Source organism: Hyperolius riggenbachi, chromosome 10, assembly GCF_040937935.1.
Source record: "Hyperolius riggenbachi isolate aHypRig1 chromosome 10, aHypRig1.pri, whole genome shotgun sequence".
In the NCBI taxonomy this organism is placed as follows: Eukaryota; Metazoa; Chordata; class Amphibia; order Anura; family Hyperoliidae; genus Hyperolius; species Hyperolius riggenbachi.
The window spans coordinates 77221730-77243851 of NC_090655.1; the positions used below are offsets into that span (position 1 = coordinate 77221730).

General features: G+C 43.3%; 1 protein-coding gene across 5 annotated transcripts in view; it reads right to left on the reverse strand.

Moving 5' to 3' along the window:
• TACC2 (transforming acidic coiled-coil containing protein 2) overlaps nt 1-22122 on the reverse strand; it is a 256965-nt gene that overhangs the window by 33786 nt on the left and 201057 nt on the right. For 4 of the 5 annotated variants that reach the window (XM_068259413.1, XM_068259410.1, XM_068259414.1 and 1 more), the window contains 6 exons: nt 18112-18172; nt 15648-15855; nt 14703-14764; nt 9124-9233; nt 8813-8969; nt 1632-1772 (listed from right to left, as the gene is read on the reverse strand). In XM_068259413.1, coding sequence (XP_068115514.1) covers nt 1632-1772; nt 8813-8969; nt 9124-9233; nt 14703-14764; nt 15648-15855; nt 18112-18172 — 739 coding nt within the window. The remainder of the gene's footprint in view (nt 1-1631; nt 1773-8812; nt 8970-9123; nt 9234-14702; nt 14765-15647; nt 15856-18111; nt 18173-22122) is intronic. The other variant, XM_068259412.1, reaches the window with a different exon arrangement.

The following is a 22122-nucleotide window of genomic DNA, read 5'->3' on the forward strand; positions in this document are numbered from 1 at the left end:
GCCTGTTCATCAGCATAAGGTTTCCTCCTTTGAACTGATCCCTACACTGACCAAAGCCATTCAGTACACAAGAACACACTAACATTAATGGGGCGCATATTTGCAGTCCTGTTTGCTGCCTCTTATCTCTGCCAGGACGTAGATTTCAACAGCCAGACACCTGTCGTGATGGTGCTTCCTTTGTCTAATGACAACTGACTTCTTTGCACCAGTCAGGAGCCAACTGATTGCTGCCTCTGCTTGCTGGTGGCTTGAAAGGCATTTTGTTGAAAAGTTGAAAACTTAGGCCTCTTTCACACTCATTTTATTCACTTTTTCACCTAACGGCTAGCCTAGGGTTCATTTTGTTTGTTACAGTCACTGAAGTAGAGATCTACGAGCATATAAATAACATTACAATAATAATATGCACGCTAATTTTTTAAACAGACCTTTTTGTATAAGAAGTGGCAATCTGACAACAGACTTATACAATTTTGTTCTGATACTTTTACTATGGCTTAAAGCAGATCCAAGATGAAAAACTAACTAGAACAAGTAACTTGTCTATATATCTTATCTAAAGTTTAGATAGTTTACACAGCATATCTAGCTGCAAACAGCTTCAAAAGTGTATAATTATTTATTCCTGTGATACAATGAGGTCAGCCATGTTCTGTTTGTCACATTGTCACAGGCTGAAGGCTGGAGATGCTATCAGCTTGCCTGTGTGTATATTCAGTCCCCTCTCCTCCTCCCTCCTCTGCCTCTGAAATCAACGGCTAGTAACCTCCTCCTCCTGTCCAGACTGAGCTCCCATAAGCCCTTGCTACAGTGCCAAGGCATAAAAGGAGCTGTGGGCGAGGCTTGTTTAGGGAATTAGAGTATTCAAACAAAACAAAAACAGTATCTGGCTTGAGGAATGCCCTATAAACTATATGAAAGGAACACAAGTATGCAATGAGTCAAAGTTTATTTCGGATCAACTATTTTAATTCTGAGAGATTGAAAAGTGCAGTGATTTGGAAGAAATGATGGCACCTTTCTGTTTGATATTTTGACATAAATAAGTAGGAATGGTCAATGAAATGCAAATCATTCTGAGTTGATGCAAAATTATTCAAATGTTGTCTGCAAATGTATGCAGCTTGAAAATGAACCAATTCAAATTCCACCTTGGAGGGATTTGTCTGGTCCATTATCAAGCTTGCATCTTATTGACCATCCCTATGTATAAGGCCCTATGACTATACTTAGAAGGTGAAAGTTGACCTTATGAGAACTGCAATTAGACTGTGATACCATGTTTCATCAGCAGATGGTGCTGCAGGCAAAGTCTGAAATCATGAATTCCCAGAGACCGCAACATAAAACAGTCTGGGGTAAGACCATTTTCACAACACAAACTAGTCAGTAGCAGCAATCGAATGTTATTTATGCCCGGAAGATGGGGATTAGGTTTTTTTTTTAAGTGTTTTAAAGTTAGTAACCTTTAAACACTGTGATGAATGCCTGGCTAAACATTACGAGAGGTATAGATTAACTAACCCAAGCTGCAGCTCAAGCCTAACTTCTTTTCCATTTTCCAGAACAATAGTAAAACTTTTCCATTGAAAGGAATTTAAAGAACAATAGTAAAAAAAGGGGCGAACCTGTAGTTTCTGTGCAAAGGCTTGTGGGTTCTTCTCTGCCAGGTCAGGTTCCAGGTAGTTCAGCTGTTCGCACAGAGCGTTGTGATGTGACAGCCGTGACAGCAATGCTTCAGAAGCAATATACTCGTCATCAGGAGAGCCCTGTAACCACAGGCAGAATAAGCATGTGTAATCAATGTGTAATCCAGCAACGTACATACGCCTAACATTTGTCAAAACATTTACATCATGCCTTACCTAGCAAACTATTAGGTTCAGCTTTATTTTGTCAACAGTGTGATATACGGATGTTATTATATACAGCTAGCAGAGGATGCTGGGATTGGTAGCCTTACGGCTGTCTGGGTGTGGGTGTCAGGATATTTGCCATAGCATTGATTAATGTCATATGCTTGTCCTGAATCAGATTAACCTTCATTCATTGTGAATGTGAGTCCAATACACAATACAGCTTTTAAAGTGGATCAATCACTTTTCACATGAATAAATAGGCCACATGCCTGTCTACAGTTACACTGGTTAGCCACATTAATAGCGCTCTAGAACACCTTAGATACATACGCTTATCTTTTAATACTGCATGTAATCGTACAGCCCAAGTTCAGGCACTTTTATGCGCATATAATAAAACATTGATTTATATAATATAAATGACACATGAAATATTTTGTAAAAAAAAGAAAAAGTGCCGTTCTTGCCAAATCACCTGAAGAGTGCTTAAAAGGAACCCGAAGTGAGAGGGACATGGAGGCTGCCATATTTATTTCCTTTTAAAGAATACTAGTTGCCTGGCTGTCCTGCTCTTTCTAGTCAGTAGTGTCTAGTGTATTGTCACACACCTGAAATAAGCATGAAATCGTCAGATTTCAGAGCACCTGATCTGCATGCTTATTCAGGGTCTATGGTTCTAAGTATTACAGAGGTAATGGATCAGCAGGACAGACAGACAAAGTTGATTGTTGCAAAGGAAATACATATGTCAGCCTCCATACAGGGGCATAGCAATAGGGGTTGCAGAGGTTGCGACCGCATCGGGGCCCTTGGGCCAGAGGGGCCCAACCTCAACTGCAGTATTAGCTCTCTATTGGTCCTGTGCTCATAATAATCACTTCTCTAGATACTTTGAATAGTTGTGATCATTAACAAGCTGTTCCCCATCCCCTTCTGGCACCTCTGACACTGTAGTTGCCATTGGCAGGTTTTGGTGTGCCGTATCAATTGTTATGTATAGAGTGCTTGGGGGGCCCCAATGTAAAACTTGCATCGGGCCCACAGCTCTTTAGCTATGCCACTGCCTCCATATCCCTGTCACTTCAGGTTCCCTTTGACAATAAATGTTAACTCATAAACATTCAATAATAATAATTTGGGAGTAAAAAATCTATTTTACTCAACCACTCGCCCTGAAAAACCATAGGTAGCGAAAACCAAAACCTCCCTGTTGACAAAAAGGCCATGGCAGTTTTCCCTGCAGCCTCGCTAGGCCAGCCCCTAGCTCCATTGATGAGGCCCACACACAGCTCGGTGGCCTTTTCCCGAGCTACAATTGTGACAAAATTGCTATTATTACTAAACGGTGAGTTTCAAAGTGGATATAATGAGTATGAACTTTAATAGTTTTAATACATAGAGCTAGAATAGCGCAATCTGTTGCAATGCAGTACTGTGAACAGCCCCATAGAATTATATGGGCAGTGAGTTGGCATGCAGAATCATTCTGCCACGCAACTGAGCAACTGTGTTCTTTGAAAAAGGATAGTACTTGTTTTATGAATTCACAGACTCATTTTCTCCTCAGCAGTTGCCAGCTGCCTGTTCCTTTCTTCCCTCCATTTCCCCTCCTAGTCATACTGAAACCATTTGGTTAAAGGAGCCATGGTCAGTTCACAAGAGTCTGAACTGGTGAAGGTGGTGGATTTTACTTTGAAACATTGTAATGTTTTTACAATACATGTAATGTAAATAATTTAAAATAATATTTCATTAAAGGCAAATAAATATAACTAGACCTGAACTAGGGCTTTGAAGCTTATTCAGTTCAAATAAATCACAGCAGCGAATAGCATAGCATATTCTCACCAGAGCTGCCTTTCCCTAAAGCTTACTTGTCAAACTCTGGCCCCCAGGCCAAAGCTGGCTCACAGACCAATCAAATAGGCCAGCAAGTGGTTTTTCCACTTTGCATTATGGTTGCCCCACTCTAGACCACCTGGAAAACTATATTGAAGGTAAAGCCCAAGAACACAAGGGAACTCATATGGGGAGGGAGGAGAAAAGTGCTAGACACCAGGGAACTGTATAGGGGAGGGAGGAGGGCCACTAGACACCAGGGACCTGTATAGGGGAGGGAGGAGGGCCACTAGACACAAGGAACTGTATAGGGGAGGGCCACTAGACACCAGGGAACTGTATAGGGGAGGGAGGAGGGCCACTAGACACAAGGAACTGTATAGGGGAGGGAGGAGGGCCACTAGACACCAGGGAACTGTATAGGGGAGGGTGTAGGACCACTAGACACCAGGGAACTGTATAGGGGAGGGAGGAGGGCCACTATACACCAGGGAACTGTATAGGGGAGGGTGTAGGACCACTAGACACCAGGGAACTATATAGGGGAGGGAGGAGGGCCACTAGACACCAAGAAACTGTATAGGGGAGGGTGTAGGACCACTAGACACCAGGGAACTGTATAGGGGAGGGTGTAGGACCACTAGACACCAGGGAACTATATAGGGGAGGGAGGAGGGCCACTAGACACCAGGAAACTGTATAGGGGAGGGTGTAGGACCACTAGACACCAGGGAACTGTATAGGGGAGGGAGGAGGGGTACTATACACCAGGGAACTGTATAGGGGAAGGAGGAGGGCCACTAGACATCAGGGAACTGTATAGGGGAGGGTGTAGGACCACTAGACACCAGGGAACTGTATTGTGGAGGGAGGAGGGCCACTAGACACCAGGGAACTGTATAGGGGAGGATGTAGGACCACGAGACACCAGGGAACTATATAGGGGAGGGAGGAGGGCCACTAGACACCAGGAAACTGTATAGGGGAGGGAGGAGGGCCACTAGACACAATGAAACTGTATGGGGGAATCACTATACATTAGCTAAATGTATAGGGGAGGGAGCTGGGGGGCCCACTAGACACCAGGGAACTGTATAGGTGTGGGCCACAAGGCACCAGGAAACTGTATAGGGCAGGGCTGTGGAGTCGGAGTCGAGGAGTCAGAGTAATTTGGGGTACCTGGAGTCGGAGTTGGTGGGTGGCTTCATAAACTGAGGAGTCGGAGTCGGGGGTCGGATGATTTTTGTACCAAATCCACAGCCCTGGTAATTATTTGACTAAGGAGTCAGAGTCGAGGAGTCGGAGCCCTTTTGGGTACCTGGAGTCGGAGTCGGTGGTTTCATAAACTGAGGAGTCAGAAGGGGGGGCATTTACTAGACATTAGTTAACTGTGTAGGTGAAGGAGGTGGCTCCTAGAAATTGAGGTTGGCCCATGACTTGGTACCAGTGTTCTATTTTGGCCCACTTTGTATTGGAGCACTTTGTATTGGAGTGTGACACCCCTGCCCTAGAGAGAAGCAGAGCAGGAGAGGCTAAACCAAAGCAAAGAAGATACAGAACCACCACCTTCCCATGAGCAGCATGTACCACCCACACTATTCTCCCCCCACTACTAAGACAATTGTTTGAATATTGAAGCTATTACGCTCTGGAAGCAAATGTGCATTCTCTTAACTAAGTACAAACTAAATATACATTCAGGGAAGCTGGCGCTAACTGTGCAGCATTCTATAATCCCGCAGAGACCACAGGGGACAATTAACACGAGCGCAGCAAATACCGCAACATGTGATCACAGAATGTGTTGGAATGACGGCGCATCCTGGAGCTGGCGAGAGAGAGAGGGAGGAAGAGAGAGATGGCCAAGCAGCAGAAATAAAAGGTGGAAACTGCGCAAACAAAGGGAAGGCCAAGAGTATAATGTTTCTCAGTACCTGGAGTTACACCAAGAAAGGAGCTTTACATAACAGATAATCCTGATTTCATTACTAAAGCTCCAGTAACTGTGTGCCAGTATTCCTTCCTGTTTTCATTCATACTGCTGTACTTCTACTGAAAGATTCAAATGGCTCAAGACAGCTCCACCAGACAGCACAGTTACCGTAGTGCCCAGAGCTCTGTTTTCTAAAAGCAGCCAGGTCAGAACATGCTGATGGGACTGTGAAGAGCAGTCATGAACGGCTAGCTAAACAAATAATGATAGTACTGTCAGGTGTACTGTTAGTCCTGTCAGGTGCATCGCTGTGGAATGTTTGTACACTCAGTGTTCCAAAGCCAGTACAAATAATACATGGGGCCTGATTCACAAAGCGGTGCAAAGTGTTTGCACGCCAGTGCAAAGCCCTTTATCACGCCTAAACTCATTTTAGGCATGATAAGAAGAAACTCGCTCGCAATCGCGCGGCGCGCGATGCGCCCATTAAACCCTATGGGCGTTGCGCGATTGCGAGCGCAAAACTTTGCGTGCGGGACTTTGCGCGTGATAAAGAGCACAAAGCGGTGCTAACTCAGCGGTGCAAAGGTTATCACGCCTAAAGTCTTTTAGGCGTGATAACTGAGTTATCACCGCTTTGTGAATCAGGCCCATGGTCTCCAAGAATGCTCTGGGTGAGGAGAATTCCACATAGCTAAACATCCTAGGCTAAGCATCGCTGGGGAGGGCAGGGTTTCATACCAATATACAGGTAGTCCACAGTTAGCTAACAAGATAGGGACTGTAGGTTCTGTCTTTACCTAAATCTGTTCTTAAAATACCTTTTAAACACCTACAAAGGTGTTTACATGCTGGGAACACACTAGGCAGAAATGCTAACATTGCGGAAAACAAAACTTTTTTCCTGCTAAGACAAGTCTATAGGCTGCATGTAAAAACGCATATATGTGCTTTTTACAGTATGCGTTTTTCACAACGCACAGCCTGCTGCATAGCTTTGAAAAATGCATATAAAGCTTACAATGTATCTCAGTGGAAACGCAGAGTACTGCCTTTTTACATGTATTTTTTTAATGCGTTTTTGTTTAAAAATATGATCCTTTATTTTACTCCAATGAGAAAGGGAAAACATTGAGAAAACGCAAATGAAAATGCGCCAAAAATGCAAGAAATAAAGCACAGTGCAGAAAAGGCATGGTTTTCTTTGCAGCCTAGTGTGCTCCCAGCCCCAGCATTTGTACAGAGATTTACTAGGCGTTTTACCACCTGAAAACAGCAAACACATTAACCCCTTGCACAATGAATGCTGGAAAAAAAGCCTAAAAAGACTGTATTATTTCCAGGGGGGGCATTTGAAAGCATTTGTAATTTTTTGTGGTACCCAAATGGTGAAAGCTCTGTTAACATGCCTCTCCTGTATACCGTCACATGGACATGACCAAGGACTTAAACGACAACTGCATTGAGAAGATTATATTTATTTACAATTAAACAATACCAGTTTCCTGGCAGCCTTGATGATCTATTTGGCTGCAGTAGTGTCTGAATCACAACAGAAACAAGCATGCAGCTAATCCTGTCAGATCTGAAGATATGGTCACAAACACCCGAGCTGCTGCATGCTTGTTCGGGGTCTATGGCTAAAAGCATTAGAGGCAGAGGATCAGTAGGGCTGCCAGGCAACTGGTATTGCTCAAAAGGAAATAAACATGGCAGCCTCCATAGCCAGCTCGCTTCAGTTGTCCTTTAAAATGTGGCATTTAAATGCTGGAAAAGCAGCCAGGTAAACGAGGCCTAATGGTAACACTGCCGTCCAGGAAATCAACTAATCTGTTTCTCTAATTACTTCAATATTTTTTGCATAGTTAAGTCAGCTGATTGGGTAGAGAAAGTGCTGAATAATCTGGCACCCAATCACTTTTCAGTGGGAATTATTGTTGTAAACGTATAACATTGAAACATTGTCCCTATCCAATGCCAATTTCAATTATTCTGCATTAACGGACCATTTTCACACAAAAATTATAAAGTTTAAAATACATACACATAAAATTTACACTTATCTCAGAGTAAAATTCACTCAAGTAGGTAGTAAAAAGTAGACAGATCTGACGGGTTTTGGACTAGTCCACCTCCTCATGGGGGGTATTCAGGATTACCTTTATTCTTTACAAAAGCACTCCCTTAAGGCTGCTTTCACAGTAAGACATACAGGCGCACGTTAGTGCACCCTGTAACGCAGCCCAACGCATAGTAATGTAAAATCAATGGGCTGTTCACAGTGCCCACGTTGCGTTACATTGTAACGCTGCACGTTCAAATAAAGTGCAGCATGCTGTGCGTTCTACGCAGTTTTAGCCACGTTAGACTGTGTGCACATGCTCAGTAATGTTGGAGGAGGAGGAGGTCTCCCCTCCTCCTCCACAGCTAGCCACATGGCTAATTAATATTCACTGCACTGCAGAGACTCGTGGTAGGACTGTAGTGTTGTCCGGATCATGAACGAATCGTTCATTTGATCCGGATCTTTTTTTGTGAGTCGAATCATCCGGATCATCACAATGAACGATTCGGTTCACAGTGGATGTCTGTCTGGAAGAAACAGGAACATACAGAATGTACAGTGCAGGGAAAGTCCTGTCCTGCTAGTCATTTCACCCAGTCTGCTTCCCTAGTAAAATGATTCAAATGATTCGGTTCAAAGATCCGGATCTTTTCAATGATCCGATTCAAATGATCCGAATCTTTAAAAAGATCCGGACTTCCCATCACTAAACTGGAGCGGCTGCTTTGAGAGTTGCATAACGCAGCTCAATCTGATGTCCAACTTCAACACCACCATACGTTGCGTTAGGGGCATGTTATGCGACCATAACATCCCCTAAAACGCAACATCTTGGTGGGAAAGTAGCCTCAAAGAGTAAAGAAATAACTGAAAATCCCCCATGAGGAGATGGACTAATTCAAAACTTGTCAGATCTGTCAGATTTTCACTACCTACTGCATGTGACAGCGACACAGGAAATATAAATTTATAGCGCACTTTACTCTGAGAGAAATGTATATTTATACGTATATATTTTACATTTTATAATTTTTGAAATAGTTGTTCTTTAAATGAAGCCAGTTGTGTATCAAAAGCAGAAGTCATTAGAATATAAATAAATTGCATCCTCACCAGCTCCATTTTGCCGCTCCCCAGCACTTCAGGCTCATCCTCTCTCTGCCGCGACCTCTCCAGGGACTGCCGCATGCTGTCCGACATGATTGGTGGAGACATCGACAAGGGCAGCTGTCCAGAGCACATGGTGGGATCCATAGTCTCAAAGTTGGACCTAATAAAAAGTGACGGCTGGTGTTTATATGAATATTGCGGAGCACACAGAGCTCAACAGCCTGCACCAGTAACACTGGAGAGAAGACTGCCTCTTGTTTGCAAAGCAAATATGGTCCCAGCCATACAACGCAGCGCAATGCTCATCTACTTACTCTGTCCCCGGGGTGCAAGGCTCGGAAAACTTGGCGGGAGATTTTCCGGGGCTGTCCTGGGAAGTCTCAAACATGACATACAGAGACTGGGGCTGAGGCATATCCCGGAGCTGAGGAGACATTACAGCAGTAGAGTCACCCTCAGCCAAATTCTAGAATATTAAGGCTGCCGTTCCAACCACAAACACACCCAGTGAGTAATCCCTCTGACATCACTTACATTTATGGCTGCAGTCTCATGACATAAAGTCAATATACATCATTATTCACGTAATACAGGGAATCGCAAAGTCTTGCAATAAATACCTCCTTTATAATGCATACAGGCAGATTTACAACAGAGTTTAAACTTCCTGTTTCTATGTAAAGCATATGCTCAAAGGCATTTTCTATCCCGGTAGTCTCTATACTGGCCCTTGGGAACTAAAGCCACTACTTAAACGACTCACGAGGTGAGTAAAAAAACAACCCTATTTATACTTACCTGGGGCTGCTTCCAGCCCTTACAAGTCACGTGTGTCCCTCGCTGCAGCTCAGGTCTTCTCCCATCTTCCGTTGGCAGCCTCTGAAGATCGGCGTCTTCTGTGTATATGTGGGCCGCGTCATCAGGAGTGTACTGTGCAGGCGGGAGACAGAGGAGGACCGGAGCTGCAGCGAAGGACACATGTGACTTGTAGGTGCTGAAAGCAGCACCAGTTAAGTAAAAATTATTCTCTTTTTACCTACCCCATGAGTCTTCCCTTGGGCGGCATTGCTGGGCCAGGCAGCACACACTTATCAGCTGTGTAGCGCTGTGTTGCTATGGGGGAGGGGGGGGGGGGTTGGGGCGTGACAGAGGAAAGATGATTGATTTCATTAATCTGATTGGTTAGGAGATTTAAATTGTGACCATTCGGGTTCCAAATGATCATTTCCAGTCGTTCATAAGAAGAATCGTTTGTAAACGATCATTCAGCAAATTGTATGGTTACTGACCACATTTAGAGCGATTTTTTTTAAAAAGGAATATGCTTGTGTTTCATAGTGTGAACAAGGCCTAACACTGGGCAAGTAATGGAGTGCAATAATGGAGGGCTTGAAATGGCTACCCTGTAAAGGAGAAACATGGAATGGGGACTATTACGATAATAAAAAGTGCTTAGTCTCACCCACTTTTAATGACCAATCTTACTATAAATTAAATCCCCTTTCCTTACATTAATGGAGGGGTTCTCCAAGATCCAAAAATTATTTCAAGAGTTCATTCAGGGAACAAAGTTTGACAAAGGCTGATCTAGGACCTGAAATGGACTACTGTAGTCATAACAAAAATGACATGTATGCCTCGAACGCAACTGTTACATAATCTACTATTACTGGCTAAACATCAGCCATTACTAAGGAGCTATGTATTCCCACACATCACTGCACCGTGACTTTGAATGCTTGTGGCATCCTATTAAGTTTTACACGGATATTAATAAAATGGAATTATTTGTTTAACTATATACATAGTAAGGTGTTCCAGTTTTTCATATGGGCAGCACAGTACAGTAAAACTCCCGTTATCCAGAACTCTGTTAACCAGAATTCTCAAGCAACTAGGAAAAAATCATTTTACACTTCTTTATACAGTAATAAATCTCTGTTAAACCAAGTTAAAGTGAAACTGCAACCAATCTGTAAAAAAAAAAAACCCAGATACTTACCTAAGGAAAGGGAAGACTCTAGGTCCTATGTAGCCTTCCCAGGGCTGGATTTGTACTTTTTACCGCCCAAGGCCCACTATCACCAGCCAGCCCTGACCAACAACATCCAGGACCATTCATGAGCACATCACGTGGTGGGAAGCCAGCTTCTCACCGAGATACATAATCCTGGATCTACTGTGTTTGCTGAAAGAGCCCTTTCATCCCGATTGAGGGCCAGACCCGGCCACGCTCTGCTATATACAAGCAGGGTGGCCACAGCCTGGGTCTAGCTGCTACTGCTAAAGGCTAGTGTCTATCAATGCTTGTGCAGAGTGCGGAAATGGCATGGCCGGCGCCCCGAGTCCCGGCCGATGTTAATGTTCGGCAGCTTAACTGCCAATAAAGCCTGCTGTCCACAGCCTGCCCTTTGTATCCTGGCGCCCTAGGCCATGGCCTAGGTGGCCTTGCCAGAAATCCGCCCATGAGCATTCCTGTTACTCTCACGGCCCGCTTGTTCCAGCGCTGACTCCCCTGTTCAAATCTCCCGCTGTGGATGGCTTTGGGAGCGCAAGTGCTCCTGAAGATGGTGGCTCCGTACTGCGCACGTGAGACAGAGCGCTCAAACAGGCACAGTACAGAGTGGCCCCTCTTCGGGAGCACTTAGGCTCCCAAAGACTTCCGAAGCCTCCCGCAGCGGCAGTCAGCAGTCACGTACCGGACAGATATCCAGCATCAGCCTGTCCCTGTTGGTGTCGGATAATGGGGGTTTTACTGTAGATACAGTGGAATGTGAAAGTTTGGGCAACCTTGTTAATCGTCATGTTTTTCCTGTATAAATCGTTGGTTGTTACGGTAAAAAATGTCAGTTAAATATATCATATAGGAGACACACACAGTGATATTTGAGAAGTGAAATGAAGTTTATTGCATTTACAGAAAGTGCACAATAATTGTTTAAATAAAATTAGGCAGGGGCATAAATGTGGGCACTGTTGTCATTGTATTGATTCCAAAACCTTTAGAACTAATTATTGAAACTGAAATTGGCTTGGTAAGCTCAGTGACCCCTGACCTACATACACAGGTGAATCCAATTATGAGCAAGAGTATTAAAGGGGAGTCAATTGTAAGTTTCCCACCTCTTTTAATTTTCTCTGAAGAGTAGCAACATGGGGGTCTAAAAACAACTCTCAAATGACTTGAAGACAAAGATTGTTCACCATCATGGTTTATGGCACAGGTGTCAAACTCCAGGCCTGGAGCGCTAGATCCATGCCAGTGTTTAGGATGGACTGAGAAAGAGAGGAACGTGTTCTACCTGATGGACCACACCTTTCCTGATTCAGACCCATCATATAATTTGAGCTGTGTCAAAAATGTGTGAGGACCTCATCCCTCGAAGGACCGGTTTGACATCACTGGTTTAGGGGAAGGATATAGAAAGCTGTCTCAGAGATTTCAGCAACATATTGAGGAAATGGAAGTCCAAAGGCTCAGTTCAAGTTAAGGCTTGAAGTGGCAGACCAAGAAAAATCTCGGATAAACAGAAGCGACAAATGGTGAGAACAGTCAGAGCCAACCCACAGACCAGCACCAAAGACCTACAACATCATCTTGCTGCAGCTTGAGTCACTGTGCATCATTCAACCATTCAGCGCACTTTACACAAGGAGATGCTGTATGTAGAGGAAGCCTTTTCTCCGCCCACAGCACGAACAGAGCCGCTTGATGTATGCTAAAGCACATTTGGACAAGCCAGCTTCATTTTGGAATAAGGTGCTGTGGACTGATTAAACTAAAATTGAGTTATTCGGGCATAACAAGGGGCATTATCCATGGAGGAAAAAGAACACAGCATTCCAAGAAAAACACCTGCTACCTACAGTAAAATATGGTGGTGGTTCCATCATGCTGTGGGGCCAGCGCAGATACTGGGAATCTTGTCAAAGTTGAGGGACGCATGGATTCCACTCAGTATCAGCAGATTCTGGAGACCAATGTCCAGGAATCAGTGACAAAGCTGAAGCTTCGTCGCAGCTGGATCTTTCAGCAAGACAACTACCCTAAACACTGCTCAAAATCCACTAAGGAACAAGTACAAAGTTCTGGACTTTATGTATTCTTACATTTTTGTGTGTACACACATATTTTATGGCTATTCCCACCAAAGAGTGGGCAAAATTGTTTTTTATTTCTACAGGGGATCAATTGGTGGTCCACATTCAAGTTAGTAATTCCTTACAATAAAATAAGAATTTGAGAAGTTCTAGCGCAGTCTGATATTTGATTTTATTATGTACATTTATTTAGGGACTTGGGATACCCTTTGATCAGACTTGGCTGCTGTTCCCACTGGCACAACACTTCATATTATTGTACCCTAAACACTGCTCAAAATCCACTAAGGCATTCATGCAGAGGAACAAGTACAACGTTCTGGACAGGCCATCTCAGTCCCCAGACCTGAATATCATTGAAAATCTGTGGTGTGAGTTAAAGAGAGCTGTCCATGCTCAGAAGCCATCAAACCTGGATGAACTAGAGAAGTTTTGTAAAGAGGAATGGTCCAAAATACCTTCAACCAGAATCCAGACTCTCATTGAAAAGTACAGGAAGCGTTTAGAGGCTGTAATTTCTGCAAAAGGAGGATCTACTAAATACTAATTTCATTTCTTTTTTGTGGTGCCCAAATTTATGCACCTGCCTAATTGTGTTTAAACAATTATTGCACACTTTCTGTAAATGCAATAAACTTCATTTCACTTCTGAAATATCGCTGTGTGTGTCTCCTATATGATATATTTAACAGACATTTTTATCGTAACAATCAAAGATTAATACAGGAAAATCATGACGATTAACAAGGTTGCCCAAACTTTTGCATCCCACTGTAGCTTTGTTGTCTTAAATGAGATGAATGAATGAGCAATGGATTTGATGGATTTGGGTGTATCCGAAATGTACATACTGTATAACACTTGGATTTTTTCTGATATCAGAAGAATATAAATGCTTCAGAAAGTGGTTAAAGATGCCCCGTACACTAATAGATTTTCATTGGCAAATTCTATCAATGTAATCGAATGTGCCAGGAATCGATGCCCAAACATGGCCAAATGATTGAAATTTCAATAGCTTTCCAGCTAAAATATTTTGAAATTATGGATCGTAACATTGACGGCCTGCTGACAAGCTCCACCTAGGTCTCCTCCCCCCCCCCCCCAATTGTAATGCAGGATACTGGCAGCGGAGCGCACTCACCTGTCTGATCAGCGCACTCCCTCCTGCGTCCTTCCGTCTCCGTCCTTGAACACCAGCGCTCTTCTCCGTGACCCTCCGGCATGTTACGTGAGTACATACCTGCCCCCAGGTCACTGACAACGAGTGCATGTGGGGATAGGGATGGAAGCACACAGGAGGGGGTGCACTGGTTGGACAGGTGAGTGCACTCTGCTGCCAATATCCTGCACCACACTGGGGTCTGGGAGAGCAGCACTACTGAAACTTTAGGGGAAGACCTGGGGGGAAGGGGGCTCTGGGGCCACGGGAGACAGTATTGTACAGTGGTAGTGGCGGTCCATAACGTAGATTTTTTTTATTAGAGTTATGTTGAAATCTATTCATAATCTATGTGCAGTGTGTGGCAGATATAGATTCCTCTGTGATCAGATTCAGAGAAGGATCTATTTTGGGGGGCACGTCTGTTAATGTATGGCCACCTTTAGACAATTTTGCTGTGGAATGTATCTCGGAAATCAAATACAGCTGAGGATGTTTTGGACTGGCTCATTACCAACCTGCATACAACATGCACCAAAATTAGGCTAAACTGGGAAACTAGCATCTCACCGGTCCCCTCTGCCCTCTACCTTCAGTTCTGATGCATCAAATATCAAGAGCTGCTCTTACCGGAGAGCACTTGCCGGTCTTCTCCATGTACTCTATGTCATAAGCGTTCCCGAACTCTACATCTGAGGAAGACAAACAAGGAGGTTAGAATTAAACTAGACAATTTAGAAGGTAAACCTATTAGAAATGTATCAATGCAAGGCCAGCAATATGAGGTTACAGCTGACTAACTGATAAGATGAAAGGTGCTAATACATCTAGCGATGTATGGACAGATCGACCACGAAACAGATCTCTCTCTCATCGAATCTGATCAGATAGATCTTTGCCTTTGCCACCAGCCTGGCTACCCCAGATGTAAAATGCCCCCCCTGCCCCCATTACCAAACCCGTGCAGTGTAAATTCTCAACTGTCCTGCTGGTGTCCGCCATTACCAGGAGCACCACAATATGTCATGTGTACCACGTAGGGCACATGACTTCACACACATGTCTGGTGCTACACGGGGGTGATGGCGGATGAGGCCAGGAGACATGCCAGCAGGACAGGTGATATTTTACACTTGGGGGACAGCAGCCGGGGATCTGTTGCGTACATCGAACGCTGTTTATGCCGCACACCTGATCAACCATGTGAAACCGAGATTTTTTCAGCATGCTTGATCGATACATTTGAACATCATCGATTGGGCATACGTGTTGTGGCACTAATTTACATCCAATTTGAAAAAATGATCGAATCAGATGGTCAGTCAGACAGCGAAATAGCAAGATTTATGGCCACCTTAACAGTTCACTGGTTACTGCGCTTGTCATTTCCATTCTCTGTGCTATTTTTATAGGTCCCACATAGTGCTTACATCACTCACATGCAGCAAACAATTCGGAAACTGCACCGATTGGCATTAAAATCACACCTATATATGGACAATCTAATACTCATGTTATGTATAACCTTCTTGTATTACCATCAATAAGTGTCAGGTGGTCTGCACTGGGTCATACCATCTGTAGAAGAGTGAAACTGGTTCTCGTTGACAAAACTCGTCAGATCAGATGGTTGGGGATAGTCCTGCTTATCTGTTTCCAAATCCACTGCCATGCAGGTCCATTTCTGGCTGCTGACAGAGGAGGCCAGCTTCTCCTCATCCGTGGCGTGATCTTCAGAGGCTATGACTGGGGAAGGCTCCGGCTTACACAGTATCGTCAGCTCCTGCGGGGAACACATGACAGACACCATACTTAGTTCAAACTGCAATTAAGTTTGTGAAGAGTTCCAGTGATCCAAATTAAGGTGTATCCAATGGAAAAACTCAACTCAACTGAACTTTAGTGTTCTAGAAGAGAGATCACCAGTATTTTAAGATTACCTCCCTTCAAATGAGGTTAGAAGCATTTCTATGACTAACAATCACCTTCCTACAGGCACCACAGAGATAGATGAGATATCCAAGTACGTAACTGGAGGGAAGGAGGGGATGAAAGAAGTCTCCACACTCTGACATTTAAATTTAACCTTTTTGTAATCTAGAACAGTGTTTATCAACACTAGGGTCAGTACCTATTCCGTAAGAAGTTCAAGGCAAGACTCCCTAACTCTCCAGTGGCTGCAGCTCTTGAGGGGTTTGAGTCCAACAGGAGAAAAGCTCTATACAAATGTTTGGATTATTATTATTATCAAGCACCTTTTTATTTTGTAGTGATTATCTCAAGTCCCCCTTGACACGGATATATTTAATAGTGGTACACAGTAATTGTTTCTGAACACTTTCCAAGCATTTACTAATGCTTTTAATTAGCTAAAATACTAATTTGGTGTTTGTATATTGTCATAAAACTCTCAATCTGTAATACTTCATCAACTACATCAATATCCAAGTACCCACTGGACCCATCAGTGGTACCCCCTGGGGTTTGTGTACCACTGGTTGAGAAGCTAGGTCCTAGAAGATGATTTGTCACTCGCACATCATCATGACCTGTGCTGTACCTTGAAAAAAGGGGACCCTGCGTGGCTCGAAATTATTGTTGACGATACCGTCGGTTGTGTATTGGTGATGGAATACCGACAGGGGGGGAGGGGCGACGGAGCAATGACAGTGTGGCGTCGTGCAGGTGGCTGGTGAATGGCCATCGGTTAGCAGTATCGATCCACTAATTGCCCAGCCTGTTTTTGAAGCTTAAAGGACCACTGTAGAGATAGGTATGTGGAGGCTGCCATATTTACAGTATTTCCTTTTAAGCAATACCAGTTGCCTGACTACCCTTTGGATCCTCTGCCTCTAAGGCTGCATTTCCACTTGTGCGGTGCGAATCGCTGCGGTAAAAATTTGCATGCGGATGCGAATTTCGCATGCGAGTCTATGCGAATTTTTATGCGAATTCGTATGAAAATTCGCATGGATGACGATATATGCGAATTTAACCATGGCAGTGCTGGTGTTCTGTTCCATTGTTTCTATGCAAATTTTCATGTGAATTTGCATGAAAATTTGCATACCTAGACCTCATACGAATTTCCTATTAAGTACATTGTATGCGATTCGCATAGCGGTATGCGATATGCGAATTCTGATGGCTCTGCCATGTGAATTTGTTCTGCACAGAAAAATGCAAAGGAATCCTGACAAGTGGAAACAGTCCCATTCACTTGTATTGCTATGCGAATTTGCATGCGAAAAACGCATGCGAATTTGCGATAGTGGAAATGGGCCCTAATACTTTTAGCCACAGACCCTGAACAAGCATGCAGCAGATCAGGTGTTTCTGACATTATTGTCAGATCTGTCAAGATTAGCTGCATGCTTGTTTCTAGTGTGATTCAGACACTACTGCTGCCAAATAGATCAGCAGGGCTGCCAGGCAACTGGTATTGTTTAAAAGAAAATAAATATGGCAGCCTCCACATATCTATCACTACAGTTGCCTTTTAAAGGACAACAGAACAGAGTGGGATATGGAGCCTGACATATTTATTTCCTTTTAAAGAATACCAGTTGCATGGCAGTCCTGCTGATTTATTTGCATCAGTAATGTCTGAATCACACACCTGAAACAAGCATGCAGCTAGTCCAGTAAGACTTCAGTCAGAAACACCTGCTCTGCATCCTTATTTAGGGCCTATGGCTAAAAGTATTAGATGCAGAGGATCAGCAGGACAGCCAAGCAATTTGCATTGTTTAATGGAAATCAATATGGAAGCCTCCATATCCCTCTCCTTTCAGGGTTCCTTTAAGAACAGCACGCACCGCCGTGAAAACGTGTGTAAGAATACAAGAACTCACTCTACAGGAAACAATGCCACTGGGGAAATACATAAAAATACTTCAAAAGCCTACAGCAGCCTAAAGACAGGTATTACAACTAAGAGAAACAGCTCTGTTGCATGTATGATTCACCACAGAATGCAGTAAATAGATCCACGCTACTCCGAAGCATCATTCTTTAACCCAGCGCATGCTGTACATACCTCTGAGCCATTTTCAGTAACTGGAGAGCGCTTCGGCGATTTCTTCACCCTAAATGTGTCCCTGAAACAGAAGAACAAAGATGTCACTACAATAGACCTATTCTAACAGTACGTGGGATGTGTAATGCAAGTAAATGATTTGCAGGCTGCTTGACTTGTATATCTGTATTGAGTTTGCCTTAAAGAGGAACTCCAGTGGAAATAATGTAATAAAAAAAGTGCTTCATTTTTACCAGGGCTGTGGAGTCGGTCCAAAAATCCACCGACTCCGACTCCTCAGTTTAGGATTCCACCGACTCCGACTCCACGACTCCGACTCCTCTAATTTGCATATTACAATTTTGTTGATTAAAAGTATGTAACATGAAATTCGTCTCTTAACTGCCAACGCTTAAGAATTTTACAAGACAACTGAAGTGAGAAGGATATGTAGACTACTATATTTATTCCCTTTAGACTAAAACTAGTCCTTGGTAAGAGTACTTGTAAAAGGTACAAACCGGAACAAAGAACATCTATCAGGCCCTAGGCAATGTAAGTGTGGGTACATGTAAGAATGATGTGCAGGTACTCTGCAGGGGAATGAGGAGATTGTAAACAGACAACACCTCTGTGTTCAATGTGTACAGCATTCTCAGTGGATTCCCTGCAGCTCTGTGGGGAGTGCATATGTAGAGTATAGTACTGTAGTACTACTGTGTAACAAAGTAAACCTGAGACAGATGAAATTAAAGTTTTATACATACCTGGGGCTTCCTCCAGCCGCCTTCAGGATAATCAGTCCCTCGTTGTCCTCCTCCACCACCTGGATCTTCTGCTGAGTCCAGGTACTTGAGCCAGTCAGGCGTAGTGCGCATGCACACACTCCGCCGCCAGGAGCATACTACACCTGTGCAGCACTATTGCGCAGGTGCAGAATGTTCCTGGCTGTGGGAGCGGCATGCGGCCGGATACCGCTGACTGGCTGAATTACCAGGACTCATAGCAGAAGATCCGGGTGGTGGAGGACAGCGAGGGACTGATTAGCCTGAAGGGGGCTGGAGGAAGCCCCAGGTATGTATAAAACTTTACTTTTCATCCGTCTCAGTTACCCTTTAATTTGTAGACACCAAACCAAATTTTAATAACATATCACATTATTTGATTTCATCAGGAAAGGGAGTGCATACATTTGCATAAATCATCATCAATGCAGAATTATTTCCATCTCGTTGACCATCTCTATTAGTGACACAGCTACACATCAGGCTTTATTCTTACAGCATAGATGTTATTTAGTATATATAAGAGATTCCTGTGTACACATCATATACAGTCACAATCAGATATGCATATCTGACCTTAAAAATACGAGGACTGCTTTATTGAAGCAGCACAAGTAACTAATTTTGATTGGTTTATTTCATTTTTGTGGACTAAGCACAGCTATTACTGTATATATACTGTATATATTTTTAATGACTATTATCTGAGAAATAGAACATTAGAACATCATATTTTCTATTTTAATTACAGTTACAAATTCATTAGGAGTCGGAGTCGGTGCATTTTTTTCCCGACTCCGACTCCAGGCACCCAAAATTGCCCGACTCCACGACTCCGACTCCACAGCCCTGATTTTTACAATAATTATGTATAAATGATTTAGTCAGTGTTTGCCCATTGTAAAATCTTTTAAATCCCTGATTTACATTCTGACATTTATCACATGGTGACATTTTTACTGTTGGCAGGTGATGTAGCTGCTGCATGTTTTTTTGGCAGTTGGAAACAGCTGTAAACAGCTATTTCTCACAATGCAGCAAGGTTCACAGACAGGAAACTGCCAGGAGTACGTACTCAGAGTTTCTTGTGGGAGGGGTTTCACCATAATATCAGTCATACAGCCCCCCCTGATGGTCTGTTTGTGAAAAGGAATAGATTTCTCATGTAAAAGGGGGTATCAGATTGGATTGGGATAAAGTTCAATTCTTGGTCGGAGTTTCTCTTTAAATTAAATCACATGCAACACGTTTCAGCCAAAACACAGATGGCACAAAACTCCCAGGAAATAAAGATGAAACCAGGAAGCATTCAGGGCTCTGTTGACAGTCCATGAGAACTTGTGTGCGAGGTTTATTTTTGTATCTCATCTGCACTTCTGAAATACTTTGGATGGATGTTCAAAGAAAAAGAAAAAACGTTTTTGTTGGACAAGTGTTTTGTGTTTTAGAAGCTGTATTGTTGCGACTGAAAAATTCTTCAGCTCAAATGATGTAATGCCTGGTACACACCATGCAATTTCTCATCAGATAAACGTGTCAATCGATTATTTCCGACAGGTCCAATCTGATTTCCAGGCATGAGAATAAAATCCACACAATTATGTAGTACACATAATTGTGAGCATTGTGAACACATAACATACTTAAAAGTGCGTACACACCGTTGATAGATGTCACCCGTCGGGGATCAGGACACAATCCCTTTGGGCGACATTGCTGGGCTGCCCTGTACAGACACGTCATCTGTGTAGCTGACAACGCATTCTGTTGCTATGCAGGGGGGTTGAGGGACAAAGGAGCGGCGCGTGCATGACGTCACGCAGCAGTGGGAGAGCGGCGTCTACAAAGACCCGCCACGCACATTTCTTGCTGTGCCCAAGTTTCCTATTGGCCACGGACACCCAAATTTCCTGCATTGTTCTGAAAATGCTCTCCTTCTGATGGGTCTATTTAGTACAATGGAGGTGAAATGTAGAAGGTGGAGTCCTGATGTTCCTTCCTGCTCACTAAATGGCGGACTAAGTCACCAGGGAGGGAATTCCGAATGATGAACATGTTTGCTTAGGGCTTGATTCACTAAACCATGATAATTCAAATATCACACCTTATCAAAGTTAACACGCCTTATCAGAGTAGCACAACAAGCGCTACGAACTTATGCCTGTTAATTGGCAATGGCACTCGTCCTGCCCTGAGCCCCTGCGGATGTCACTATGCTACTCTGATAAGGCGTGTTAACTTTGATAAGGTGTGATATCTCTGATGAGGTGTGATATCTTTGATAAGGTGTGATATTTGAGTTATCACGGTTTCGTAAATCAAGCCCTAAGTGCAGAAACTTAATTGGTTGCTCAACTGCTCCAGATTTATTTTACATCTCTCTGTAAATGATTTTATTTCCGTGGTGCAGACTAGCAAAAAAAGGGCTGACATCAGAACCGGCTATGAACTGCTGACAGCTGCCCTCCTGCTCCCCAGATCATTAAGGGGCTAATAAAAAAAAACCTAGAGAAAGGATTAACTGTGTAATTCATTCCTTGTCTCATATTCAGTAGATCAATAGACTGGTTTTCATTTTTTGCTGCTCTTTTCATGTGTCAGCATGAGAAAACGACCACAGAGCCCAGAAAGCTGGTTTTATAGTTTTTCATGAAAATACAGTACATCTGACAAATAGAAGCCGATGTGTCCCATACAGCGCAATACATGACAGCAACTTACAATCTAGCCACAAAACATAAGGCAATGAAATATAAGCGGATATGTCCCATATAGCGTATTACATGCCAGCATATTACAATCTAGCCACAACAAGACATAAGGCAATGAAATATAAGCAGATATGTCCCATATAGCGTATTACATGCCAGCATATTACAATCTAGCCACAACAAAACATAATACCGTGAAAGCAATATTTTTTGATGAACCTACACTTGGCGGGGATCACATTGGATTTTGATTTTGTAAATTCTTTGAATACATTTTGTATTACCTCACATGCAACTTTGTTTTAATTGTGCAATAATTTGGAATAAGGCATTTTCAGATAGGTTTAGTGCATTTTTTCACAAGGGAATGCGATAAATTGCTTCTTACTATGTACATTAGGGGGAAAAACATACTTACCTTACACTTTATTGTGTCCAGCCTCCCCTCCGTCCACTTGCCCTAGTCACAGCTCGGTGCATGCGCTGTCCACTCTGTGCACCCTTGTGATGCGTACTCCTGAACAGCTGTGCACTGC